General features: G+C 43.8%; 1 protein-coding gene across 1 annotated transcript in view; it reads left to right on the forward strand.

Moving 5' to 3' along the window:
• LOC124577102 (serine/arginine repetitive matrix protein 1-like) overlaps positions 1-26,706 on the forward strand; it is a 303,302-nt gene that overhangs the window by 108,387 nt on the left and 168,209 nt on the right. Inside the window, exon 3 of the mRNA XM_047131217.1 lies at positions 24,683-24,791. Within this exon, the coding sequence (XP_046987173.1) occupies positions 24,683-24,791 (109 nt within the window). The remainder of the gene's footprint in view (positions 1-24,682; positions 24,792-26,706) is intronic.

The raw sequence follows: 26,706 nt of genomic DNA on the forward strand, positions 1-26,706 counted from the left end.
CCAACAATACCATTCACACGAGATGTTTCCCTCAAACACAATTAACGAACAATTGAAATAATTGCACTAAATTGTCAAACCCATAGACAAGACAACAAATTTAAATTTTGGAAAATACCATTAGAAGAATCTACACATGCAAAATAGACTACAATTACTAACTACAAATTACTACAACAATACTACTGTCTACTATTTTTACAATCACAAGAATTCCAAGGGACGATCCGAAGCAGCGGCCGCCACGTGCATGGGGGCTTAACTATTAAGTTTGAAAATAATTTTTTAATTTTTGTGGCTGTATGTCCGATTACGCTGTGTCTCGTAAACTGTTGGCCCTGACTAGTTTTAGTACGCAATCCGACTGCATAGAACAACAACAAAGAATGAAATGAAAATTTCCTGTTAACACAATTAATTAATTAAGTCCCCAGCAACTATAAAACCTACGAAACAAAGCACAAGTATAACTGTTCTGTGTGTGGAAGTATGACTCAACGTACACATCTGGCACGGTTCTTCTTCAATAAGGCAAGAAATTTTAAATATCATATATACTGAAGTAATTAAAAAATAGAAATACTATAATTGCGTAAGGAAAGCAGAATTGCACTCTAATACAAGAACACAAGCCAGATGCTTTGTTGACTGAACCTGTAATTACGCATTATTTAAAACATTGAGATAATAAAAAGAAAAGGAAATTTTTTTTTCTTTTACCTTCATATAATGACGAAAATCACTCTAATCATTACAATATATCTCCACACCGACTCTCTACTACCACATCTCAACAAGAACTCTCCACCACGACCTCTCGACAAGCACTCTTCACTAGCACATCTCAACAAGCACTGACTCCCACGAGTTCTCAACAAACACTTTTCACTAGCACATCTCAACAAGCACTCTACTACGAGTTCTCCCCAAGCACTGACTACTACGAGTTCTCCCCAAGCACTGACTACTACGAGTTCTTCCCAAGCACTGCCAGTGGAGGCGGCTGAATAATACTCTTTGGCGCAATCTCTGGCGCAGTGGCTCAGTGTAGCCACCTTTCATACTGTCCGTCAGTAAAATGGCGGTGTTGAATATGGGTTTCGTAAACAGTTGTACATATATGGTGTCCCCACTTTGAGTGATCGAATTGTTAAATACGATGAATCCTTCACAATTTGCATTTGAAGGACTTGTCTGTGAGACATCACAATGTCATTTGTTCTTTATTCAGTCGTGGCGCTGTTGTCTGTACTATAATTAAGTTATGTTTAGTTGTTTTTTTAATCGCTTTACACATCCCTGGCACTTACAAACTGACATAAAAATTGTTTAAAAATATATTTTTTGGGGGGACGAAAGGGGTGTTATTAGTCTTCGGACTGGTTTGATGCGGACGCAACGAGTTTCTCTCCTGTGCCAACCTCTTCATCTCAGAGTACCACATGCAACGTACGTGCTCAATTATTTGCAGGATGCGTTCCTACCTCTGTCTTCCTCTACAGTTCTTAAGCTCTACAGATCCCTCTATAACGGTGGAAGTTATTCCTGATGTCTTGATAGATGTCCTACCATTCTGTTGCTTCTTCTCTCCTCGCCAATGCTCCAGAGAACCTCCTCATTCCTAACCTTATTTATCCACCTAATTTTCAACATTCTTCTGTAGTACCACATCTCGTGTGTTCCCGCTTTCCCAAAGTCCATTTTTCACTCCCATACAAAGCAGTCTCCAAACACATATTCTCATAAATTTCTTCCTCAAGTTAAGGAATATGTTTGACAAAGGTAGATTTGGCCAGGAATGCCGCTTTTACCATTGCTAGTCTGCTTTTTCTCTTCTTCTTTCTCTGTGCGTCATGGCTTATTTTGCTGCCTAGGTTGCAGAATTCTTTAACTTCATCTACTTCGTGATCACCAATCCTGATGTTAAGCTTGTCGCCGTTTTCATTTCTCCTACTTCTTATTGCTTTCGTCTTTCTTCGATTTACTCTCAATCCATATTCTGTAATCATTAGACGGTTCATCCCCTTCAGCAGATTCTGCAGTTCTTCTTCACTTTCACTGAGGATAAAAATGTTACGTGCGAATCTTATCACTGATATACTTTCACAATGATTAGTATTTCCACTCCTGAATCTTTCCTTTATTTTCATGATTGCTTCTTCAAGGTACAGATTGAACAGCAGGGATGAAACACGACATCATGTCTTAACCCTACATATAATTGACGATGGTTATTCATATAAGAAAAGGGACTACAGAAAATACGTTAGACATATCGTGGCGTGCTAAACTCACTACACATACAAATTACGTATTGTCTGAGGAAAGCGTGTATTTCTGGTGTCCTGTATAAACAGTTCTGCGGCAGTACGGGTAACAGACCCATTTTTAAATTATTTATGTGACAATGGCGTCCATTGTCCTAGACTAAAACCAAAAATGTGTGTGTGTGTGTGTGTGTGTGTGTGTGTGTGTGTGTGTGTGTTTCTAAGCACTTCAGAACTCGTTGCCACTAAGTTTGTTACGACACATGACAAATATGCCACTCGGTTTGTTACGACACATGACAAATAATTTTGCTGTAGGCAGCGTTAGTTCTGTCGTATCCCAGAACAGGTCAAATCGATCAGTTAAGAGTGTGACTTACGTGGCGCAATCAGGACAATGGCAACAGTTTAATTCTGTCGTGACGTATGTCCGCCTAATTTTAGTTTGAAATAGAGTCAAGAGGGAGTAAAGATTTCTTGGTTGCTTACGTTCCGTTCTGGAATACAGGGAATGTGACCTGACATGGATGGTGATTTATCGAGATAGGAAGGTGACATTAACTCTTAATTAATTCCAAATAAGTTTATTCACCATCAAACACATTTACTCGTACATGAAATGTGTCTGGCTAACAATCTCCATGAACTATGTATCAATAGATTTCCTTTTCTTCTCGTCTATGGTATCAAAATTTTATGTTTATCAGACTACCGGTTTCGGTCTATAATGACCATCTTCGGATCTGCTTTATAAAAATAAACCGGTAGTCTTACGACGTAAAAATTTGTGACCATAGACGCGAAGTAAAGGAAATTTATTCTATTTCTAGTCTCTGTTCAATTCGCGACCATGTCGCAACTTGTGGAACTATGTTTCAGCCCAAACCCCTTTATTTACGATTCTGCCGATTAGTTGGCCCACCCCTGGCGTAAACTGTATGTCCTTTTACAGAAGGGTATTGCCCATCCAAGATATATGAGCTATCTGACGTCTCGCTTTTATCGTTATTAGATACACTAACTTGAGTACCTAATTTACTATATTAGAGACAAGTGCAGTTACTTCCACTCGTCTACCATGAAAACAACGGGATTCTTGCTCTGATTCACAGGAGACCAGTACTACGCAGGTACTTGCTCCTACCAAATACTGAAATTAAGACCAACTGTCTTTGTTCAATATTAATTATGGGTCTATAATACTTTACTAAACTTGCAACATATCTATCAGTTGTATCTCCTTCGCCACATCATTACTTATTCTCGTGGAACAGGTTCCACTGCTACTTTAGTTGGCGCTGCAATTATGGCAGTAACAGCTTCTGTCCGTGTGTTGTCTGTCACTGTCAATACTTAGACTGCTTGACTGTTTGATGATGATTGCCTTGCTACTGCTAACACTACTAATTTATACTACGCCTTCCGAAGGCCATTATCAATTATGCACGTTGCCTTGCTTCCGCTTTCCTTACATTACCAACACATTTTTCGATGCTTCTGAAATATACCGTCTCTTAGCGTCCGTGTTGATTTCTTTCTGGTTGGCTGAGATGATGGTAGAAATTTTCCTAGGATGAGCAGACGAAAACTAGGATCTTACCTTTTCATCGTCTCGTGGTGTTGATCCCGTCTTCCGTTCCCAGAAATATTACTTTCTCCAAAAGTTCTGTGAATCTGCTCGTCGTTAAATAGACCACGCTGACATGTCCGCCCAGAAGTTCTGGCTTAATTTCTCTCCCTTGACACTATAATGGATAATTAAAATACTCAACGATCATGACGTCTGTGATATAGTCAATAGTCTACAGAGCTATGAGCTGCATTATTTTGGACGGTGTACTTCTTGCTCCATTACAGATAAAACACATATATCACTCGTGGGAGTTAGTTCTGCCAGCTATTCAGCTGGTATGAAAAAGAATTTCATAACATGAGTCTTACAACATTAGTCGTTCCCCCGCCCAGAAGCTCACGTTATGTATGTACATCGTGAGCCGTCAGATTCCTCTTTAACTTTTCACACCTTGACTGCATGTTTTTGTCAGCCACCCTCGTCGATTCTTTGTAGACTCATCTTTGTCGAGGATTCTGGTTTTGACATCAGTTGGTACATTTGAAGTAAACAGCAATACACCTTATTCGTAAAATCCGAACTCTTCGTTACGCTGCCAGTTTTGAAGTTACATTATACCGTCATAAGACCCCTTGACAAAAATAGATTGGATAAAATTCAATTGCATGTAGTCGTTGTACGAGTGACAATAAGATAACCGATGTCCGATGTTCTGTAATACAAAAGATATAATGACGTCTGCTACATCAGGGATTTGTGGACGTAGGTTACCATATTGTGACTTCTGCAATTACTACACACGATTGGATTTTATCGTCATCAATCCCTTTCACAAAACTAAATTTGTCAAGGGAACTGATGACGACGTAATGTAATTTTGAAACTAATTTAGAAACCGGCAGCGTAATGAAGACTTCGGCATTTACTACTGAAATTGCATTGCTATTTACCTCATCTTCGTCTTCGTCTTCCGTAAGGGACCGAATTGAAAATTTTTGTAGGCCACCATAGCTACTAGACTCATCTGAGAATTGCGTGTCTAAAATGTCTTCCACCTTTTCTTAAAGATGTACTTAGGGCACGCTCCAACTTCTTCTCTATGCATTCAGACTATAGAATTTCTTATCTAATTTTTTACTAACGTCTCATACTTCTGTAAGTTGCAACTCGCTCTTACATTCCTTTCGTAATATCATTCCCTATGAAACTGTACCAGCGTTTACCATTTGGGACACACCGTACTCCATGGGTCTGGTGTCGTGGGATCTATCCCAGCAGTTCCTTATATTTTGAATAAATGTCGTCGGTAATGCAGTCACAGACTTCCAATATAAGAATAATGCTTTTACGGCCAACGGGCTTGTCAAAAGAGCGGAGGATAGGACAGAGTTTTGGGTCACACTTTGGATGTAGAGGTGGGAATTTCCCCTAAAAAGCGGAAGAGTCAGCAACGATATGTGATAGGTGGCGAATGGAAACCACTGTGTTACAAAAAAATACTGTGTGGCCTGTGACTGAAAAAGTGTCATTATGTTCTTTCATTGACAAAAAATTCCAGATTAGTCTACGATTCGGATTTCCTGGAGCGGTTTTCCAATGTGTTGTAATGGCGAAAAAATTTGAATAGCCTAGGAAGCGGAGACATACTACGTGCCTGAATACAGGTGAAGTAGGAGGCTGGATGATATACAACCAGAAGATGAAGAGAAAGTACACTATGTGACCAAAAGTATCCGGACAGCTGGCTGAATATGACTCACAAGTTCGTGGCGCCCTCCATCGATAATGCTGGAGTTCAATATGGTGTTGCCCCGCCCTTGGCCTTGATCACAGCTTCCATTCTCACCGGCATACGTTCAATCAGGAGCTGGAAGGTTTCTTGGAGATTGGCTGTCCATTCTTCTTGGAGTGCTGCACTGAGGAGAGGTATAGATGTCGGTCGGTGAGACTGTCACGAAGTCGACGTTCCAAAATATCCCAAAGGTATTTTATAGGATTCAGGTCAGGACTCTGTGCAGGCCAGTCCATTACAGGGATGTTATTTTCTTGTAACCACTCTGCCACAGGCCGTGCATTATGAACAGGTGCTCGATCGTGCTGAACCTCTAAAAATGGTTCAAATGGCTCTGATTTAACTGGCTGGGAGTTAACATCTGAGGACATCAGTCCCCTAGAACTTAGAAATACTTAAACCTAACTAACCTAAGGACATCACACACATACATGCCTGAGGCAGGATTCGAACCTGCGACCGTAGCGGTCGCGCGGTTCCAGACTGAAGCTTGGCCACAGCGGCCGGCTGCAATCGTCATCTCCGAATTGTTCTTCAACAGTGGGAAGCACGAAGGTGGTTAAAACATCAATGTAGGCCTGTGCTGTGGTAGTGCCACGCAAAACAACAAGGTGAGCCGACCACACCATAACACCACCGCTAACACCACCACCTCCGAATTTTACTGTTGTCACTGCACACGCTGGCAGATGACGTTCACCGTTCATTCGTCATACCCACACCCTGCCATCAGATCGCCAAATTGTGTACCGTGATTCGTCACTCCGCACAGCGTTTTTCCACTGTTCTGTCGTCCAAAGTTTGCGCTCCCTAGACCTAGCGAGGCGTAGTTTGGCATTTACTGGCGTGATGTGTGGTTTATGAGCAGCCATTCGACCGTGAAATCTAAGTTTTCTCGCCTCCCACCTAACTTTCATAGTACTTGTAGTTGATCCTGATGCAGTTTGGAATTCCCGTGTGATGTCTGCCTATTACACATTACGAACCTCTTCAACTTTCGGCGGTCTCTGCCAGTCAACAGACGAGGTCGGCCTGTACGCTTTTGTTCTGTACGTGTCCCTTCACGTTTCCACTTCAATTCCACATCGGAAAAGTGGACCTAGGAATGTTTAGGAGTGTTGAAATCTCGCTTACAGACCTGCGATGCAAGTGACACCCAATCACCTGACTACGTTCGAAGTCCGTGAGCTACGCGGAGTGCCCCAATCTGCTACCTCATGATGTCTAACGACTAATGACGTCGCTGATATGGAGTACCTGGCAGTAGGTGGCAGCACAATGCACCTAATACGAGAACGCATGTTTTTGGGGGTGTCCGGATTCTATTGATCACATAGTGTATGCGAGGTTACGGTGCATGTAAAGCAGGATGAAAACATAATAACCAAGAGTGATGGAAATGCTGCAGTGAGGGACAAAATCGAGATATTGTTATGGGAGAATACTGGTTCGGTAATAGAAATGGGACAAGGTGTAACTGAGTCGCGCAATAAATGTCAGCTACGCACAGAAGCATCATAAAGTCCAGTACTTGCAACTCAGGAGGGCTTTCATAGTCACATGTCATAGAAGGGATGGGTGGAGGCGTATGAATGAAATATAAATTGTATTATGTAGAGGTCGACACAGCAAACTAAGTCTATATTACGTGAGTCTTAGAATGTGGGCTGCCTCTAAAGTAATTAGTGACGAATACTAATAAGAATTGATGCAGGTTTGTTGTTTCTTGCACACAGCTCATTTTTCCTGTTCCTCCATTCTGTTTTGCCGACTGAGCGCATAATAGAGAACTGCAAATCGACGTCAAAAATTTTGGTATAGTTATTTGACGGACGGCGAGGATGTATCAGTGATCTGCTTGTTTTCTTGCAATAGCGACTGAGTCTTTGTAATTTGTAAGACAGTTGAGGTAAAGCCGGAATGGCAGTGTCTATTTTGTGAATTAATCACAGTTGGGCATTCTCTAGACAGTTCTACCGTTTTGAGATTGTGAAATAAAACACAATGTTTATTAAAAGACCCTGACAAATACCGGTTGTCATACCAATAGTGTTGAACGCAAATGTAAAGTTAATGACACGTGGTCTTGTAATATTCTTTTCATGCCAAGTGTACACTTGGTGCAGGCTTAGTCAGAGACTTATTCTCTTAGAACTTATTCAGTTAGAAAACAACAACACATATAATTGGGCAATCACCACGAATCCTTCATTTTAGTGCCTGAAGTCTGTCAAAGAAGATGAAAGGTATCCAGTTCTTTGACGAAATGGTGTATTTCCAGAAGGGGACGTCTGGCGCAAGTGGGTAAAGTGCACCACTGTGCGTGGGGAGCATCGATCAAGACAATCGAATGTCGATATGGCCGCTGCCTCCACTCTCAAACTTTTGCATAAAAGCTAAGGCTGGCAGGGAAGCTGGCGCTGACAGCGCTCGAAATACCGCCGACCTCTGACCGGGGAAACGGCGAGGCCGATGCATCAGCAGGCCTTATCGCTGTATGGCTGTCAGTGATAGCCGATATACAGTTCCGGGAGGTTCTTACCAATATATAAGGGACAGAGTAGCGAAGAGTTTCAATCATACGGCGAAAGAGCCCAGAGAAGTTTATTTTTAAGATTATTTGATAAAATCTTTCATATAAGATGTGATTGTATCACAAGACACAGTCCTAGTGGAATACGTAGTTTTGTCACCGTTAGTGTTAGATCATCTAATGTCCAAAGGCACACGTAAGTTGCCTCTTCATATTCTATTTATTTCTTTTCTTCTGCATTTCACTAATGGATTAATACGCAACTGAACACATGATCCGAGAGAAAGGACATTTTCCTTTATCTGTAATTCCAACGAACAGTTTACTGAAACCAGAGACAGTATCCACAGTAGATACGTATTAAAGGTATTCCATCAGGGGCCGTTGAATCACAAGCGATCGTTTAGTTCCTCTGCATATAAATGAGTCTCCGTTGATTAATGAGTCTCGCTGTACTGTGATAGCGGTAGGTAGAAGAGAAGAACTGTAAGTGGAACCTGAGGAAGATTGGATGAGCCCTTTTCCCAAACTAATGGTTTATCCTCTACAGCTCCCTTTACATTCCTTTCTTCGCCGATTCTGCGAGAAACATCGTCCCCTATCTTGTCAATACATCTCATTTTCAACACCCTTCTACAGCACCACATCTCAAACGCTTGAATTCCCTTCTTTCCAGTTTTCCTGTAGTCCATAATTCACTGTCACAAAATACTGTGCTCAACAATACATTCTCAGAAACTACTTCCCCAAAACCTAGCCGATATTTGATTCTACTAGACTTCTTTTGGCCAAGAACGCTCCCCCAGCTTATGGTTCAGTTTACTATCAATCCTTAGCGTATGCTCATAAGAGTGTTCAGTCCACTCAGCAGGCCTGTAATTCTTCCTTCCATCACAGAGGATACCAACGCCATCAGCAATTTTTATCACTGATATCCTTCACCTTGAGTTTTAATCCAGCTCTTGAAATCGTCCTTTGTATCCGTCAGTACTTCGCCGTTTGTTACAACAGGAGCGGCAAAAAACTACACAGCTGTCTTCGACCATTTTTAATCCGAGTACTTTTTTATTAGTCTTCCAGACTCCAAGTCACTCCCTACCACGCAACTCTGCGTCTTCATGTTTCCGACCTTTGAATTTCACCGAAAGTTGGTCCCATTTTTCTATTTGCTAAATCACTTCTTTCAACGACAGTTTCTTTTCCCATTTCTTCACATTTTCCCTGCAGCTATTTCTCGTTATCTTTCCTGCTTTCATTCTTGAGTAACTTACATAGCTCTACTCACGTCTTTTCTAGAATATTTTTGTACTTCGTTCTTTTGTCCATCAGCCGTAATATTTCTGTTTGTCATCGAGTTTTTACGCCGCTATCTTTCTTCCATCAATGTCTGTCTCTCCACCTACTGTGATTGCCATTTTTGGAATGTCCATTCCTCTTTCACTGAAGTTTCACTGAATACTGTGGTATTCATTATCGCACTATCTACAGCCTTTGAGAACTTCAAACATTTCTCATCATTCCTCAGCGTTGCAGTATCTCACTTCTTTCCAAACTAATTCTTCCGGATCATCCTCTTAAACACGACTCTACTCGTCATCCTTACTAAATTGTGATCTGAGTCTGTATCTGCTCCTCGATACGCTTTACAATCCATTATCTCAGACAGAAATTTCTGTTTAACCATGATGTAATCCAGCTGGCATCTTGACGTGTGTATAGGTCTCCAAGTATACCTTTTACTCTTGTAATTGATGAACAGTGTATCTGCTATTACCGGCGAAAGCTTACTACAAAATTCATTTAGCCTTTCTCCTCTCTCAGTGATAGTACCGAGGTCATATTATCCGGTACCTCTCAACTATTTCTTTCCCTGCCACACCTTTCCACTTTTCCCTAATTATTAAACCCTCACCACCCGGTCCATATTGAGTTACCAATTACATTTAGTGCCCTGTTCGGCTTGAGATGTCGGTACCTGATCTAATGTTGTCGGTGTTGGTTTGCTACTGATAGTCACGAGCATAATCCTTTCACTAAATTGTTCAAGGTACCTCACTCCCTGACCTACCTTCCTATTCATAACGAGTCGTACTAACGTTATACCATTTTCTGCGTTATTGACACGGTCATTGGAAGGTTGGGGGTCACTCGTTATACCAGAAGTCTTCGTTCGCCATTACTGATGATTTTATTTAATTTTAAAGACTAAAACGAAGACCCAGGTCAAATTGATTATTAGTAAAAGTCGTTACCCCTACACCACGGTCCGTGATACTCGAGCGTATGAGAGACAAATATAACAAGTGTTTAGAATATACGAACGAAATCTTATCCATAATATTGAATAATTAACCAGAAAGAGCATGGAAGAACTTTTTGGGAGTATGTTAATGTTTCGCTTATGTGGCCGGATAATGTTAGTGTCACTGAAATTGCTCACTTGTTCTCTTTAGCGAAGGACAGTTGTTCGGAACATTACCCTGAAAATCGTGTTGTAAAGTTTCCCCTCAACTTTAAACGTTGTATGTTAGAAGTACAAATATCTTTGAGATAAGAGGCCAGTCACTGTTAATGCAACATTTATAGACTTTTTAAAAGAGGAAAACTTAATATCGACATTGAATATATTTAAATTGCAGTTGAAATCAGCGTCTCGGGGAGTAGACCAGTGTGGTCTGAGCTCCCAGTTGCTGCACATAGACAGTGCAGAAAGATACGTATATAGCTTCTTTTCTGTGTTTACTTCGTAGATTCTTACTTAAATTGCGTGTGAGTTTCGTATAGGAGGCGTAATTTCGAGTTTTAGTTACTGTAATCGTAAATTCAGGCAGATTGTAGGGCAGTCACTAGGCATTTGTACAGGTTAGTTCATACATTCTTTGCGTGTTTCCCTTGCGTTATCTAGGCACTGACTCGTCTTTCAGTAACTGTTGTTCAACATCGATTAGAATGGACAGGGACTGTGATTGCTGTGTTCGGATGGCGGCTGAGTTGGCATCCCTTCGCTCACAGCTGCAGGTGGCGCTGACTTCGGTCGCGCAGCTTGAGGCTGTTGCCAATGGGCACCACTGTGCGGAGCCGGAATTGGGTATCACTGCGATGTCTACCTCGTCCAGTCTGTCCCCAGATCGGTCTGCCGCTGTGGTTGCCCCGGTTGCTGCCCGCAGTGGGGCTGAGCCCTCGCCTGTGGTTGATTGGGAGGTCGTTCCAAGGCGTGGCAGGCAGCGAAAGACGTCCCCAGAGGCTGCTCAGAAAGCCTCCCTAGCACGTCTGACTAACAGGTTTCAGGTACTGTCTCTGGCTGAGTGAGATGCAGCTGCCTGCCCTGTTTCAGACTATGATTCTCAGCCTTCAAGGTCCGGGCAATCGCAGAGGGTGGGCTTATTGGTAGTTGGGAGCTCCAATGTTAGGCACGGAATGGGGCCCCTTAGGGATATGACGGCTAAGGGGGGGAAGAAATCCACTGTGCACTCCGTGTGCATTCCGGGTGGAGTCATTCCTGATGTGGAAAGGGTCCTTCCGGATGCCATGAAGAGCACAGGGTGCACCCAGCTGCAGGTGGTGGCACATGTCGGCACTAATTACGTGTGTCGCTTTGGATCTGAGGAAATTCTCTCTGGATCCAACGGCTATCTGATTTGGTGAAGGCTGCCAGTCTTGCTTACGAGGTGAAGGCAGAGCTCACCATCTGCAGCATCGTTGACAGAACCGACTGCGGACCTTTGGTGCAGAGCCGGGTGGAGGGTCTGAATCAGATTCTCAGACGGTTTTGCGACCGTGTTGGCAGCATATTCCTTGACTTGCGCCATAGGATGGTGGGTTTCGTCTTCCGCTGAATAGGTCAGGAGTTCACTTCACTCAGCTTGCGGCTACACGGGTAGCGGAGGCTGTGTGGCGTGGACTGGGTGGTTTTTTAGGTTAGAAGACCTCGGGAAAGTACGGGGTGGGCTGCAATATCGAAGGGTGCATGGCAAATACAGGACGTGCTTGGATCAAGGAACAGTCGGAATTGTAGTTGTAAATTGTTGTAGTTGTGCTGGGAAAGTCCCTGAGCTTCAAGCGCGAATAGAAAGCACATAAGCTGAAACCGTTATAGGTACAGAAAGCTGGCTAAAGCCTGAAATAAATTCCGCAGAAATTTTTACGAAGTCTCAGACCGTGTTCAGGAAAGATAGATTAGGCAGAATTGGTGGTGGAGTGTTTGTGTCTGTCAGTAGTGGTTTATCTTGTAGTGAAGTCGAAGTAGATACTCCGTGCGAATTGGTATGGGTGGAGGTTATACTTAGCCGAACTAAGTTAATAATTGGCTCCTTCTACCGACCCCCAGACTCCGATGATATAGTTGCTGAACAGTTCAGAGAAAATTTGAGTCTCGTAACAAATAAATACCCCACTCATACGGTTATAGTTGGTGGGGACTTCAACCTTCGCTCAATATGTTGGCAAAATACTTGTTCAAAACCGGTGTTAGGCAGAAAACATATTCCGAGATTGTTCTAAATACTTTCTCCAAAAATTATTTCGAGCAGTTAGTCCACGAACCCACGCGAATTGCAAATGGTTGCGAAAACACACTTGACCTCTTAACCACAAACAATCCAGAGCTAATTGAGAGCATCATGACTGATACAGGTATTAGTGATCCCAAGGTCGTTTCTTCCAAATCCACCATAAACAAACGCAAAATAATTTTATTTAAAAAAGCGGATAAAGTGTCACTAGAAGCCTTCCTAAGAGACAATCTCAATTCCTTCCGAACTGACTATGCAAATGTAGACGAGATGTGGCTCAAATTCAAAGATACAGTAGCAACAGCAATTGAGAGATTCATACCTCATAAATTGGTAAGAGATGGAACTGATCCCCCACGGTACACAAAACAGGTCCGAACGCTGTTGCAGAGGCAACGGAAAAAGCATGCGAAGTTCAGAAGAACTTGAAATCCCGAAGATTGCCTAAAGTTTACACACGCGCGAAATTTGGCACGGACTTCAATGCGAGATGCCTTTAATAGGTTCTACAACGAAGCATTGTCTCGAAATTTGGTAGGAAGTCCGAAGTAATTCTGGTCGTATGTAAAGTACACAAGCGGCAAGACACAGTCAATACCTTCGCTGCGCAGTGCCGATGGTACTGTTACCGACGACTGTTGCCGCTAAAGCGGAGTTATTGAACGCAGTTTTCCGAAATTCCTTCACCAGGGAAGACGAATGGAATATTCCAGAATTTGAAACACGAACAGCTGCTAGCATGAGTTTCTTAAGAGTACATACCTTAGGGGTTGCGAAGCAACTCAAATCGCTAGATACGGGCAAGTCTTCAGGTCCAAATTGTATACCGATTGTGTTCCTTTCAGATTACGCTGTACAATAGCTCCCTACATAGCAATCATATACAACCGCTCGCTCACCGATAGATATGTACATACAGATTGGAAAATTGCGCAGGTCGCACCAGTGTATAAGAAGGGTAGTAGGAGTAATCCATCGAACTACAGACCTATATCATTGACATCGGTTTGCAGTAGGGTTTTGGAGCATATACTGTATTCCAACATTATGAACCACCTCGAAGGGAACGATCCATTGATACGTAATCAGCATGGTTTCAGAAAACATCGTTCTTGTCCAACGCAGCTAGCTCTTCATTCGCACGAAGTAATGGCCGCTATCGACAGGGGATCTCAAGTTGATTCCGTATTTCTAAATTTCCGGAAAGCTTTTGACACCGTTGCTCACAAGCGACTTCTAATCAAGCTGCGGGCCTATGGGGTATCGTCTCAGTTGTGCGACTGGATTCGTGATTTCCTGTCAGGAAGGTCGCAGTTCGTAGTAACAGACGGAAAATCATCGAGTAAAACTGAAGTGATATCAGGTGTTCCCCAGGGAAGCGTCCTGGGATCTCTGCTGTTCCTGATCTATACAGCGTGTTCCAAAAAGGTGCGGCCAAACTTTGAGGAAACATTCCTCACACACAAATAAGGAAAAGATGTTATGTGGACATGTGTCCGGAAACGCTTAATTTCCATGTTAGAGCTCATTTTAGTTTCGTCAGTATGTACTGTACTTCATCGATTCACCGCCAGTTGGCCCAATTGAAGGAAGGTAATGTTGACTTCGGTGCTTGTGTTGACATGCGTCTCATTTCTCTACAGTAGCACAAATGGCTCTGAACACTATGGGACTTAACAGCTGTGGTCATCAGTCCCCTAGAACTTAGAACTACTTAAACTTAACTAACCTAAGGACATCACACACATCCATGCCCGAGGCAGGATTCGAACCTGCGACCGTAGCAGTCGCACGGTTCCGGACTGCGCGTCTAGAACCGCGAGACCACCGCGGCCGGCTACAGTAGCACATCAGTACGTAGCATCAACAGGTTAGTGTTCATCACGAACGTGGTTTTGCAGTTAGTGCAATGTTTACAAATGCGGAGTTGGCAGATGCCCACTTGATGTATGGATTAGCACGCGGCAATAGCCGTGGCGCGGTACGTTTGTATCGAGACAGGTTTCCAGAACGAAGGTGTCCCGACAGGAAGACGTTCGAAGCAATTGATCGGCGTCTTAGGGAGCACGGAACATTCCAGCCTATGACTCGCGACTGGGGAAGACCTAGAACGACGAGGACACCTGCAATGGACGAGGCAATTCTTCGTGCAGTTGACGATAACCCTAATGTCAGCGTCCGAGAAGTTGCTGCTGTACAAGGTAACGTTGACCACGTCTCTGTATGGAGAGTGCTACGGGAGAACCAGATGTTTCCGTACCATGTACAGCGTGTGCAGGCACTATCAGCAACTGATTGGCCTCCACGGGTACACTTCTGCGAATAGTTCATCCAACAATGTGTCAATCGTCATTTCAGTGCAAATGTTCTCTTTACGGTTGAGGCTTCCTTCCAACGTGATCAAATTGTAAATTTTCACAATCAACATGTGTGGGCTGACGAGAATCCGCACGCAATTGTGCAATCACACCATCAACACAGATTTTCTGTGAACGTTTGGGCAGGCATTGTTGGTGATGTCTTGATTGGGCCCCATGTTCTTCCACCTACGCTCAATGGAGCACGTTATCATGATTTCATACGGGATACTCTATCTGTGCTGCTAGAACATGTCCCTTTAAAAGTACAACATGTGGTTCATGCACGATGGAGTTCCTGCACATTTCAGTCGAAGTGTTCGTACGCTTCTCAACAACAGATTCGGTGACCGATGGATTGGTAGAGGCGGACCAACTCCATGCCCTACACGCTCTCCTGACCACAACCTTCTTGACTTTCATTTATGGGGGCGTTTGAAAGCTCTTGTCCACGCAACCCCGGTATCAAATGTAGAGACTCTTCGTGCTCGTATTGTGGACGGCTGTGATACAATACGCCATTCTCCAGAGCCGCATCAGCGCATCAGGAATTCCATACGACGGAGGATGGATGCATGTATCCTCGCTAACGGTGGCCATTTTGAACATTTCCTGTAACAAAGTGTTTGAAGTCACGCTGGTACGTTCTGTTGCTGTGTGTTTCCATTCCATGATTAATGTGATTTGAAGAGAAGTAATAAAATGAGCTCTAACATGGAAATTAAGCGTTTCCGGACACATGTCCACAAAACATATTTTCTTTCTTTGTGTGTGAGGAATGTGTCCTGAAAGCTTGGCCGTACCTTTTTGTAACGCCCTGTATAAATGACCTGGGTGACAATCTGAGCAGTTCTCTTAGGCTGTTCGCAGATGAAGCTGTAATTTACCGTCTAGGAAGGTCATCCGAAGACCATTATCAGTTGCAAAGCGATTTAGAAAAGATTGCTGTATGGTGTGACAGGTGGCAGTTGGCGCAGTGAGGTGATCCACATGAGTTCCAAAAGAAATCCGTTGGAATTCGATTACTCGATAAATAGTACAATTCTCAAGGCTGTCAGTTCAACTAAGTACCTGGGTGTTAAAATTAGGAACAACTTCAGTTGGTAAGACCACATAGATAATATCGTGGGGAAGGCGAGCCAAAGGATGCGTTTGACTGGCAGGACACCTAGAAGATGCAACAAGTCCACTGAAGAGACAGCTTACACTACACTCGTTCGTCCTCTGTTAGAATATTGCTGCGCGCTGTGGGATCCTTACCAGGTGGGATTGACGGAGAACATCGAAAGGGTGCAAAAAAGGGCAGCTCGTTTTGTATTATTACGCAATAGGGGAGAGAGTGTGGCAGATGTAATACGCAAGTTGGGATGGAAGTCATTAAAGCAAAGACGTTTTTCGTCGCGGCGAGATCTATTTACGAAATTTCAGTCACCAACTTACTCTTCCGAATGTGAAAATATTTTGTTGAGCCCAACCTAAATAGGTAGGAATGATCATCAAAATAAAATAAGAGAAATCAGAGCTCGAACAGAAAGGTTTACGTGATCGTTTTTCCCGCGCGCTGTTTGGGAGTGGAATGGTAGAGAGATGGTATGATTGTGGTTCGATGAACTCTCTGCCAAGCACTTAAATGTGAATTGCAGAGTAATCATGTAGATGTAGATGTAGATGTCCAGCTGATAACCGTAACGGAAATAGAAGTCGCTCCAAGGATATCTTTATAATTCACTAAGTTTTTCATATCCACTTTTATTTGCCCTTCTACCAATTCAGCATATGTATCGTAAACTTCCATGAACTATGGACCTTGCCGTTCGTGGGGAGGCTTGCGTGCCTCAGCGATACAGATAGCCGTACCGTAGGTTCAACCACAACGGAGGGGTATCTGTTGAGAGGCCAGACAAACGTGTGGTTCCTGAAGAGGGGCAGCAGCCTTTTCAGTAATTGCAGGGGCAACAATCTGGATGATTGACTGATCTGGCCTTGTAACACTAACCAAAACGGCCTTGCTGTGCTGGTACTGCGAACGGCTGAAAGCAAGGGGAAACTACGGTCTTAATTTTTCCCGAGGGCATGCAGCTTTACTGTATGGTTAAATGATGGCGTCCTCTTGGGTAAAATATTCCGGAGGTAAAATAGCCCCCCATTTGGATCTCCGGGCGGGGACTACTCAAGAGGACATCGCTATCAGGAGAAAGAAAACTGGCGTTCTACGGATCGGAGCGTGGAATGTCAGATCCCTTAATCGGGCAGGTAGGTTAGAAAATTTAAAAAGGGAAATGGATAGGTTAAAGTTAGATATAGAGGGAATTAGTGAAGTTCGGTGGCAGCAGGAACAAGACTTTCAGTCAGGGGAATACAGGGTCATAAATACAAAATCAAATAGGGGTAATGCAGGAGTAGGTTTAACAATGAATAAAAAAAATAGGAGTGCGGGTAAGCTACTACAAACAGCATAGTGAACGCATTATTGTGGCCAAGATAGACACGAAGCCCACGCCTACTACAGTAGTACAAGTTTATATGCCAACTAGCTCTGCAGACGACGAAGAAATTGAAGAATTGTATGATGAGATAAAAGAAATTATTCAGATAGTGAAGGGAGATGAAAATTTAATAGTCATGGGTGACTGGAATTCGGTAGTAGGAAAATGGAGAGAGGGAAACGTAGTAAGTGAATATGGATTGGGGGGAAGAAATGAAAGAGGAAGCCGCCTGGTAGAATTTTTCACAGAGCACAACTTAATCATAGCTAACACTTGGTTCGAGAATCATAAAAGAAGGTTGTATACATAGAAGAATCCTGGAGATACTAGAAGGTATCAGATAGATTATATAATGGTAAGACAGAGATTTAGGAACCAGGTTTTAAATTGTAAGGCATTTCCAGGGGCATATGTGGACTCCGATCACAATCTATTGGTTATGAACTGTAGATTAAAGTCTAGGCGCGCAGTCCGGAACCGCGCGACTGCTACGGTTGCAGGTTCGAATCCTGCCTCGGGCATGGATGTGTGTGATGTCCTTAGGTTAGTTAGGTTTAAGTAGTTCTGAGTTCTACGGGACTGATGACCACAGATGTTAAGTCCCATAGTGCTCAGAGCCATTTGAACCATTTGTAGATTAAAGCTGAAGAAACTGCAAAAAGGTGGCAATTTAAGGAGATAAACTGACTAATCCAGAGGCTGTACAGATTTTCAGGGAGAGCATAACGGAGCAATTGACAGGACTGAAGGAAAGAAATACAGTAGAAGAATAATGGATAGCTTTGAGGGATGAAGTAGTGAAGGCAGCAGAGGATATAGTAGGTAAAAAGACGAGGGCTACCAGAAATCCTTGGGTAACAGAAGAAATATTAAACTTAATTGATGAAAGGAGAAAATATAAAAATGCAATAAATGAAGCAGGCAAAAAGGAATACAAACGTCTCAAAAATGAAATCGACAGGAAATGCGAAATGGCTAAGCACGGATGACTAGAGGACAAATGTAAGGATGTAGAGACATATCTTACCAGGGGTAAGATAGATAGCCTACTGGAAAATTAAAGAGACCTTTGGAGAAAAAAGAACCACTTGTATGAATAAAAAGAGCTCAGATGGAAACCCAGGTCTAATCAAAGAAGGGAAAGCAGAAAGGTGGAAGGAGAATATAGAGGGTCTATATACGGGCGATGTACTTGAGGACAAAATTATGGAAGTGGAAGAGGATGTAGATGAAGATGAAATGGGAGATATGATACTGCGTGAAGAGTTTGACAGAGCACTGAAAGATTAGAGTCGAAACAAGGCCCCAGGAGTAGACAACATTCCATTGGCACTACTGACAGCCTTGGCAGAGCCAGTCCTGACAAAACTCTACCATCTGGTGAGCAAGATGTATGAGACAGGCGAAATACCCTCAAACTTCAAGAAGAATATAATAATTCCAGTCCCAAAGAAAGCAGGTGTTGACAGATGTGAAAATTACCGAACCATCAGTTTAATAGGTCACAGCAGCAAAATACTAACGCGAATTCTTTACAGACGAATTGGAAAAACGGGTAGAAGCCGACGTCGGGGAAGATCAGTTCGGATTCCGTAGAAATATTGGAACACGTGAGGCAATACTGACCGTACGACTTATCTTAGAAGCTAGATTAAGGAAAGGCAAACCTACGTTTCTAGCATTTGTAGACATAGAGAAAGCTTTTGACAACGTTGACTGGCATCCTCTCTTTCAAAATCTGAAGGTGGCAGGGGTAAAATACAGGGAGCGAATAGCTATTTGCAATTTGTACAGAAACCAGGTGGCAGTTATAAGAGTCCAGGGACACGAAAGGGCAGCAGTGGTTGGGAAGGGAGGGAGACAGGGTTGTAGTCTCTCCCCGAAGTTATTCAATCTGTATATTGAGCAAGCAGTAAAGGAAACAAAAGAAAAATGTGGAGTAGGTATTAAGATCCATGGAGAAGAAATAAAAACTTTGAGGTTCGCCGATGACATTGTAATTCTGTCAGAGACAGCAAAGGACTTGGAAGAGCAGTTGAACGGAATGGATAGTGTCTTGAAAGCAGGATATAGGATGAACATCAACAAAAGCAAAAGGAGGATAATGGAATGTAGTCGAATTCAGTCGGGTGATGCTGAGGGAATTAGATTAGGAAATGAGACACTTAAAGTAGTAAAGGAGTTTTGCTATTTGAGGAGCAAAATAACTGCTGATGGTCGAAGTAGAGAGGATATAAAATGTAGACTGGCAATGGCAGGCAAAGCGTTTCTGAAGAAGAGAAATTTATTGCGTCGAGTATAGATTTAAGTGTCAGGAAGTCGTTCCTGAAAGTATTTGTATGGAGCGTAGCCATGTATGGAAGTGAAACGTGGACAATAAATAGTTTGGACAAGAAGAGAATAGAAGCTTTCGAAATGTTGTGCTACAGAAGAATACTGAAGATTAGATGGGTAGATCACATAACTAATCATGAGGTTGAATAGATTTGGAGAGAAGAGAAATTTGTGGCACAACTTGACTAGAAGAAGGGATTCGTTGGTAGGACATGTTCTGAGGCATCAAGGGATCACCAATTTAGTATTGGAGGGCTGCGTGGAAGGTAAAAATGGTAGAGGGAGACCAAGAGATGAATACACTAAGCAGATTCAGAAGGATGTAGGTTGCAGTATTTACTTTCATATGAAGAAGCTTGCACAGGATATAGTAGCATGGAGAGCTGCATCAAACCAGTCTTAGGACTGAAGACCATAACAACAACAACAACATCGTAAACGTTTTCCACTACAAAGAGAGAGACGGTTTTCATAACAAAACATTTCGCATAGTAGTTCTGTGCACAAGAGAAATTACGGGTATATGACAGATTTTTTGCACCCGTTCTATTTAGCGCCGAAGCGTCACTCACCAACAGCGGTAACGTAAACAGCCATAATATGCACTACTGGGCAAAGAAAATTCAAGATGGTTGCGACAAGTGGATCATCAGCGATCTCGGCTGGTTAATGTATGGTGTGGCATTATGGGAGGAAGGATAATTGGCCGCCATTTTATCGATGACAATCTAAATGGTGCAATGTATGCTGATTTCATACGTAATGTTCTACCGATGTTACTACATGATGTTTCACTGCATGACAGAAAGGCAATGTACTTCCAACATGATGGATGTCCGGCACATACCTTGCTTGCGGTTGAAGCGGTATTGAATAGCACATTTCACGACAGGTGGACTGGTCGTCGAAGTACCATACTATGGCCTTCACATTTACCAGATTTGACGTCACCGGATTTCTTTCTGTGGGGAAAGTTGAAGGATAGATAATATTCTTCTCGGGTGTGCAGCCGGATCATAACGTCTTCATGACACAATATTTCCCTGGTCCAACTGGCCGCCATCTTCAGGTGAGAGTGCTGGTGCACGATCTCGCCGAAACTGACTTCCCAGCGCAAGAGGCGGCCCCCATATAGGCCGCAGAAGACCCACAACGCGTGCGCGAGAAGGCGCCGTAACTGCTCTCTAGCGCAGTAGACACACCGCGCCGCCAGTGGGGGGAAACAGGCGAAATCGAGATATCGCTGTCAAAAATTAAAAAAATTTATTCCGACGATCGAAACACAGACCGTTGTTTTTTAATGTCAGATAACACCGGGTCCCAAGTCTTACTTAAAAGATAACCCTTGTCTCTATTAATAATATTGTCAGATAAACGAATCTCTATGGATTCCTTTAAAACATAGTCCCAATAGCGAGATGCAGGGGCAACAATTTGTGTCTCGTCATATAGCATTCTGCGCCCCTCGGTGAGACAGTTTTCCGCCACTGCAGATTTCTCAGGTTGAAGCAGCCGTGTGTGCCGCTGATGCTCAACACATCGGTCCTGAGTGGTCCGGATTGTCTGACCAATATAAGCCTTCCCACAGTGGCAAGGGTTCTTGTACACACCGGGCTTCCTCAAACCCAAGTCATCCTTAACAGAGCCAAGGAGCGCTCTAATCTTGGCTGGCGGACGAAAAATACTTTTGATATGATATCTTTTCAGAATCCTTCCTATCTTCGAGGAAATGCTCCCAGCAAAAGGCAGAAAAGCCACCGTTTTGCAGGTATGCTGCCGTGCCAGTTTAGGATAGCTATTCTTAGCGTCTGCAGTATCTCAACGGCCCCAGCTTCTAGCGCCCAAGAGGACGAGCATATTGGTGTTAACATCGTCTGGGTCGTTAGGCCGCGCAGTTTTCCTCCTAACTTCTTAGATGAACGACGTTTAGATTCTTCTGCTGATATATACGTCAAGATTCCACTAATATTACTATACAATGCAACAATATTCGATTCATCTGCTGGTATATACTTCCGGATTCCACTGGTATCACTATACAGCTGAAGACTGTTCGATCATTAAAGAAGCTTGAACAGGAATAGCATACGGCCTGAAGGTTCAGAAGATTTTTTCATAACTACAACGGCCGCGAAAGCCGGCCGACGTGGACAAACAACAGTGTTCACTCGACCGTGCTGGGTCTTACGGCAATATCAAATACCATTAGTCAGCAAATGGGCAAATTTTGCAGCAAGGTGCGCCCTCACTGACAGTGAGACGAGCTCTGAGGCACGACGGAATGTCAGCATGGTGACCATTCTTGTGGCTTCCTTTGATGTGCCTTCAGAGAGAGTGCTCGCCGACAATGTGGCGTCCAGTGGCAACACCCAACACCAGCGTGGGCGCGACACCCCTTTTGTCTTTTCACGTTTATCTACAACATGACGATGAATGTATGGGCGTAAAAGCTTGGAAGAAACGAACGTTATGGGATTGCACTCGCGATAGTCATTCGGGCTCTGCATCTTGCGTCATGGTGTGGGGTTCTTTTAGCTACACAACACTCTAACCTTTGCTGCGCACAGTCCACAATATGGGAAGCAGAAATTACATTTACGACCAATTGTGTCCGGTGGCTGTGCTATAAGTTCGAGGTGCATGTTACGCTATATTTCATTAAGATAACAAGAAAATATGCCTGCACACAGACGGTGTTCAACTGTTATCTCGGACAGGTCGTTCTTCAGAAATCTTGCCATTAGTTTACAACCACTGCGACTGCTAGATCCTGGCGTAGTGATGAGGCAACATTGACTGATGTATGATCGAAATTCATCCGCACATCACTATGCTTCGCAGAGCTGACCACTTGATATCACCAGAGGACAACAAAGTATATCTCTCACGAGAGCTTGCTGACTTCGAATGTGTACTGCCACCGTATGTCACCTGAGTAAAACATTCATGAGGGACATTTGAACCCTTCTAAAACTGACAAAATAAACTGTGGGTGTCCTGATTTTGAAGCGGAAATGAGAGGAAATAACCAGAGCTAATCCAAGACCAGGTCAACCTGAATGACAGGAAGCGTGGAGTATTGCGGAGAGTGACTGCAGAAACATCGCATGAAATCAGCGGTGGAAACACTTATCAGTTCCAGAGCGGTACATGCTGTCCAGCTAGCACAATGACTGTGCGTAGAGAGTCAGAAAGGACCTGATACAGTGGTGGAGCAGCTACCCATAAGCTACACATTTCTATTGCCACTGCTAAGCGGCGCTTGAGGTGGGGTAAAGAGCGAGGCCACTGCAAGGGAATGAATAAAAACAAGTCATCTGGAGCAATGGTTCAAATGGCTCTGAGCACTATGTGACTTAACTTCTTAGGTCATCAGTCGCCTAGAACTTAGAACTAATTAAACCTAACTAACCTAAGGACATCAAACACATCCATGCCCGAGGCATTATTCGAACCTGCGACCGTAGCGGTCGCTCGGCTCCACACTGTAGCGCCTAGAACCGCAAGGCCACTCCGGTCGGCCCGTCTGGAGCAATGAAACACGCTGTATCCTGTGGCAATCCGGTGGAAGGGTTTGCGTTTGGTGAGTGCCTGGAGAACGTTACCTGCCATCATGGGCAGTGTCAACGCTGAGGTACTGATGATGGGGCTGCACATTCTTATGATGTGGTCACTTACTGCGGGGAAAGGACGTGGTCTTAGGCGCCTTGCCACGGTTCGCGCGACTCTCCCCCCCGTCGGGCGTTCCTTTCTGGAGCATGCGTGTGTATGTTGTCCTTAGCGTAAGTTAGTTTCAGTTAGATTAAGTAGTGTGTAAGCCTAGAAAGCGGATGACCTCAGGAGTTTGTTTCCATAGGAACTTACTTCCACCACCACCTATTGCGGAAGGACATAACTCGTTTTGAAGAATTGTGTACTATGCATACTAGAGGAACAGATCGAAATCCATGATCGAATCAGCATGAAAGTGCACCCCATCATACTGCACCGCTTACGACGCAATGTTTTCTGGACAATAACATTCCGGAAATAGACTGCCTGCGCAGAGTTCCTATCTGAACATAGTGTAATGCATTAGGGATGAGCCGGCCACAGTGGACGAGCGGTTCTAGGCGCTTCAGTCGAGAACCGCGCTGCTGCCACGGTCACTGGTTCGAGTCTTGCCTCGGGCGTGGATGTGTGTGATGTCCTTAGGTTAGTTAGGTTTAAGTAGTTCTAACTCTAGGGGACTGATGGCCTCAGATGTTAAGTCCCATAGTGCTTAGAGCCATTTGAACCGGTAGGGATGACTTAAAATATTGGCTTTGATCCAGAGCCAGCATCCATCCTCACTAAGTTGTCCAGTTTCTACCCTTCAGGAAAAACAGGCTGTCACCCCTCCACAGGCAATCAGACACCTCACTGGAAGAGTCCCGAACAGAGTTTAGGCCGTCATAAAGACGAAGGGCGAACACATTCTATACGAAGCTCTAGTAACAGGTGTCGATACTTTTAATCAGACAGCGTAGCTATCTTCAAAGCTCAGTTTGGCTCGATGCTGATCCGGTTTAAGGTCGCTGTTGCTCAAACAGGCGGCAGCTGTTTTAACAACAGTCACGCCCCGTATGGCCAAAATTTAGTGAAGCATTGTTTCTACAGCAGTGTAAGACCACAACAAATAAATTTTTCTGTCCTTTCTGGTGCTGCAACTTTCATTGGCTGCAGTTCAAGCGGGCAGGTCAAGTTCTTGACGTTGTTCCTTGTTATAATCCACGTACTTGTGAGTTTCAGAAATACTTTTATCGTTACCGTGGCAGCTGCTTGCAACAGGTGTTTTTACGTGATTTCAGGACTCCCTGTCGAAGTCTGGTCTGCACAACAGCCAGGAGACATTTGGCACTGATCCTCTACACACGTCCAGTGCGACTGCAAAAGCGGCCACATTGCACCGACGAATAGGTAAGGTATACAGCAGTAACTTCCTCTCTACCACTCTTACTAATGACCGTACTTACCTGAGTCAGTCCCTTCCGCCCCCCCCCCCCCCCCCTGCTGTGTACATCAGTCATCTGCATAATCTAATTTCTGCTCTAGTATAATTTCGCTGTTGGTACAACGTAACGTTGTAATAATTCTAGAGAGGGAATCTGACAATGCTGGCAGCCAGAGGTAACAGTTTTTCTCTGGAACATGACAGGTATTTCCTGTCGGTGGTAAACTTTTCTGTCAGCTGTATGTAAGGCCTTGGGGAGACGTAATTATATTGGATTTCTTATAGGCTACATAGACCAATAAAGCGTATCTCCTCGATGTTATGTGAAATTTCAGGAGAATAAAACAGGAAATAGGTAACTTAATCGTGAACTAAATTGCTTCGACTCAGTGCTTTTCCACAGATCTAAGACTAAGGGGCTTTCTATGACGTGGACTAAGATAAAAGACAGAGACATTTTCATTGACGCCTACAATAACTGTCGTAAACTAAAATGTATGGAATCTAAAAAGTGTGAAATACTGCATAGGGTACGTACTCGTTCACTATCCAACGAAACATTTTTACCGTGTTTACATATTACAGCATTTAAGGTGTAAAAATATTCGAAAGTTAGATAGACCTTACATTGTGCGGTATCAATAGTAATATACCCGTAAAATAGTTAATGTTGTCGATTGGGTTCAGCATAGTTTCCAATTTATCTTTCTTATCATCGCTGGCTTGTAAGTTTTTAATAAGTTATATTATAAATTTAGTATCTGTCATTTTAATTTTTAACGATCATACGTCACATACTTTTATCATGTTAACGTATTTATTTTCCTATTTACTATTGTAAATCTTTGTGTAAGAAAACTATTTTATGTTGCAAATGTAATATACACTCCTGGAAATTGAAATAAGAACACCGTGAATTCATTGTCCCAGGAAGGGGAAACTTTATTGACACATTCCTGGGGTAAGATACATCACATGATCACACTGACAGAACCACAGGCACATAGACACAGGCAACAGAGCATGCACAATGTCGGTACTAGTACAGTGTATATCCACCTTTCGCAGCAATGCAGGCTGCTATTCTCCCATGGAGACGATCGTAGAGATGCTGGATGTAGTCCTGTGGAACGGCTTGCCATGCCATTTCCACCTGGCGCCTCAGTTGGACCAGCGTTCGTGCTGGACGTGCAGACCGCGTGAGACGACGCTTCATCCAGTCCCAAACATGCTCAATGGGGGACAGATCCGGAGATCTTGCTGGCCAGGGTAGTTGACTTACACCTTCTAGAGCACGTTGAGTGGCACGGGATACATGCGGACGTGCATTGTCCTGTTGGAACAGCAAGTTCCCTTGCCGGTCTAGGAATGGTAGAACGATGGGTTCGATGACGGTTTGGATGTACCGTGCACTATTCAGTGTCCCCTCGACGATCACCAGTGGTGTACGGCCAGTGTAGGAGATCGCTCCCCACACCATGATGCCGGGTGTTGGCCCTGTGTGCCTCGGTCGTATGCAGTCCTGATTGTGGCGCTCACCTGCACGGCGCCAAACACGCATACGACCATCATTGGCACCAAGGCAGAAGCGACTCTCGTCGCTGAAGACGACACGTCTCCATTCGTCCCTCCATTCACGCCTGTCGCGACACCACTGGAGGCGGGCTGCACGATGTTTGGGCGTGAGCGGAAGACGACCTAATGGTGTGCGGGACCGTAGCCCAGCTTCATGGAGACGGTTGCGAATGGTCCTCGCCGATACCTCAGGAGCAACAGTGTCCCTAATTTGCTGGGAAGTGGCGGTGCGGTCCCCTACGGCACTGCGTAGGATCCTACGGTATTGGCGTGCATCCGTGCGTCGCTGCGGTCCGGTCCCAGGTC

Source organism: Schistocerca americana, chromosome 1 (genome assembly GCF_021461395.2).
Source record: "Schistocerca americana isolate TAMUIC-IGC-003095 chromosome 1, iqSchAmer2.1, whole genome shotgun sequence".
NCBI classification, from domain to species: Eukaryota; Metazoa; Arthropoda; class Insecta; order Orthoptera; family Acrididae; genus Schistocerca; species Schistocerca americana.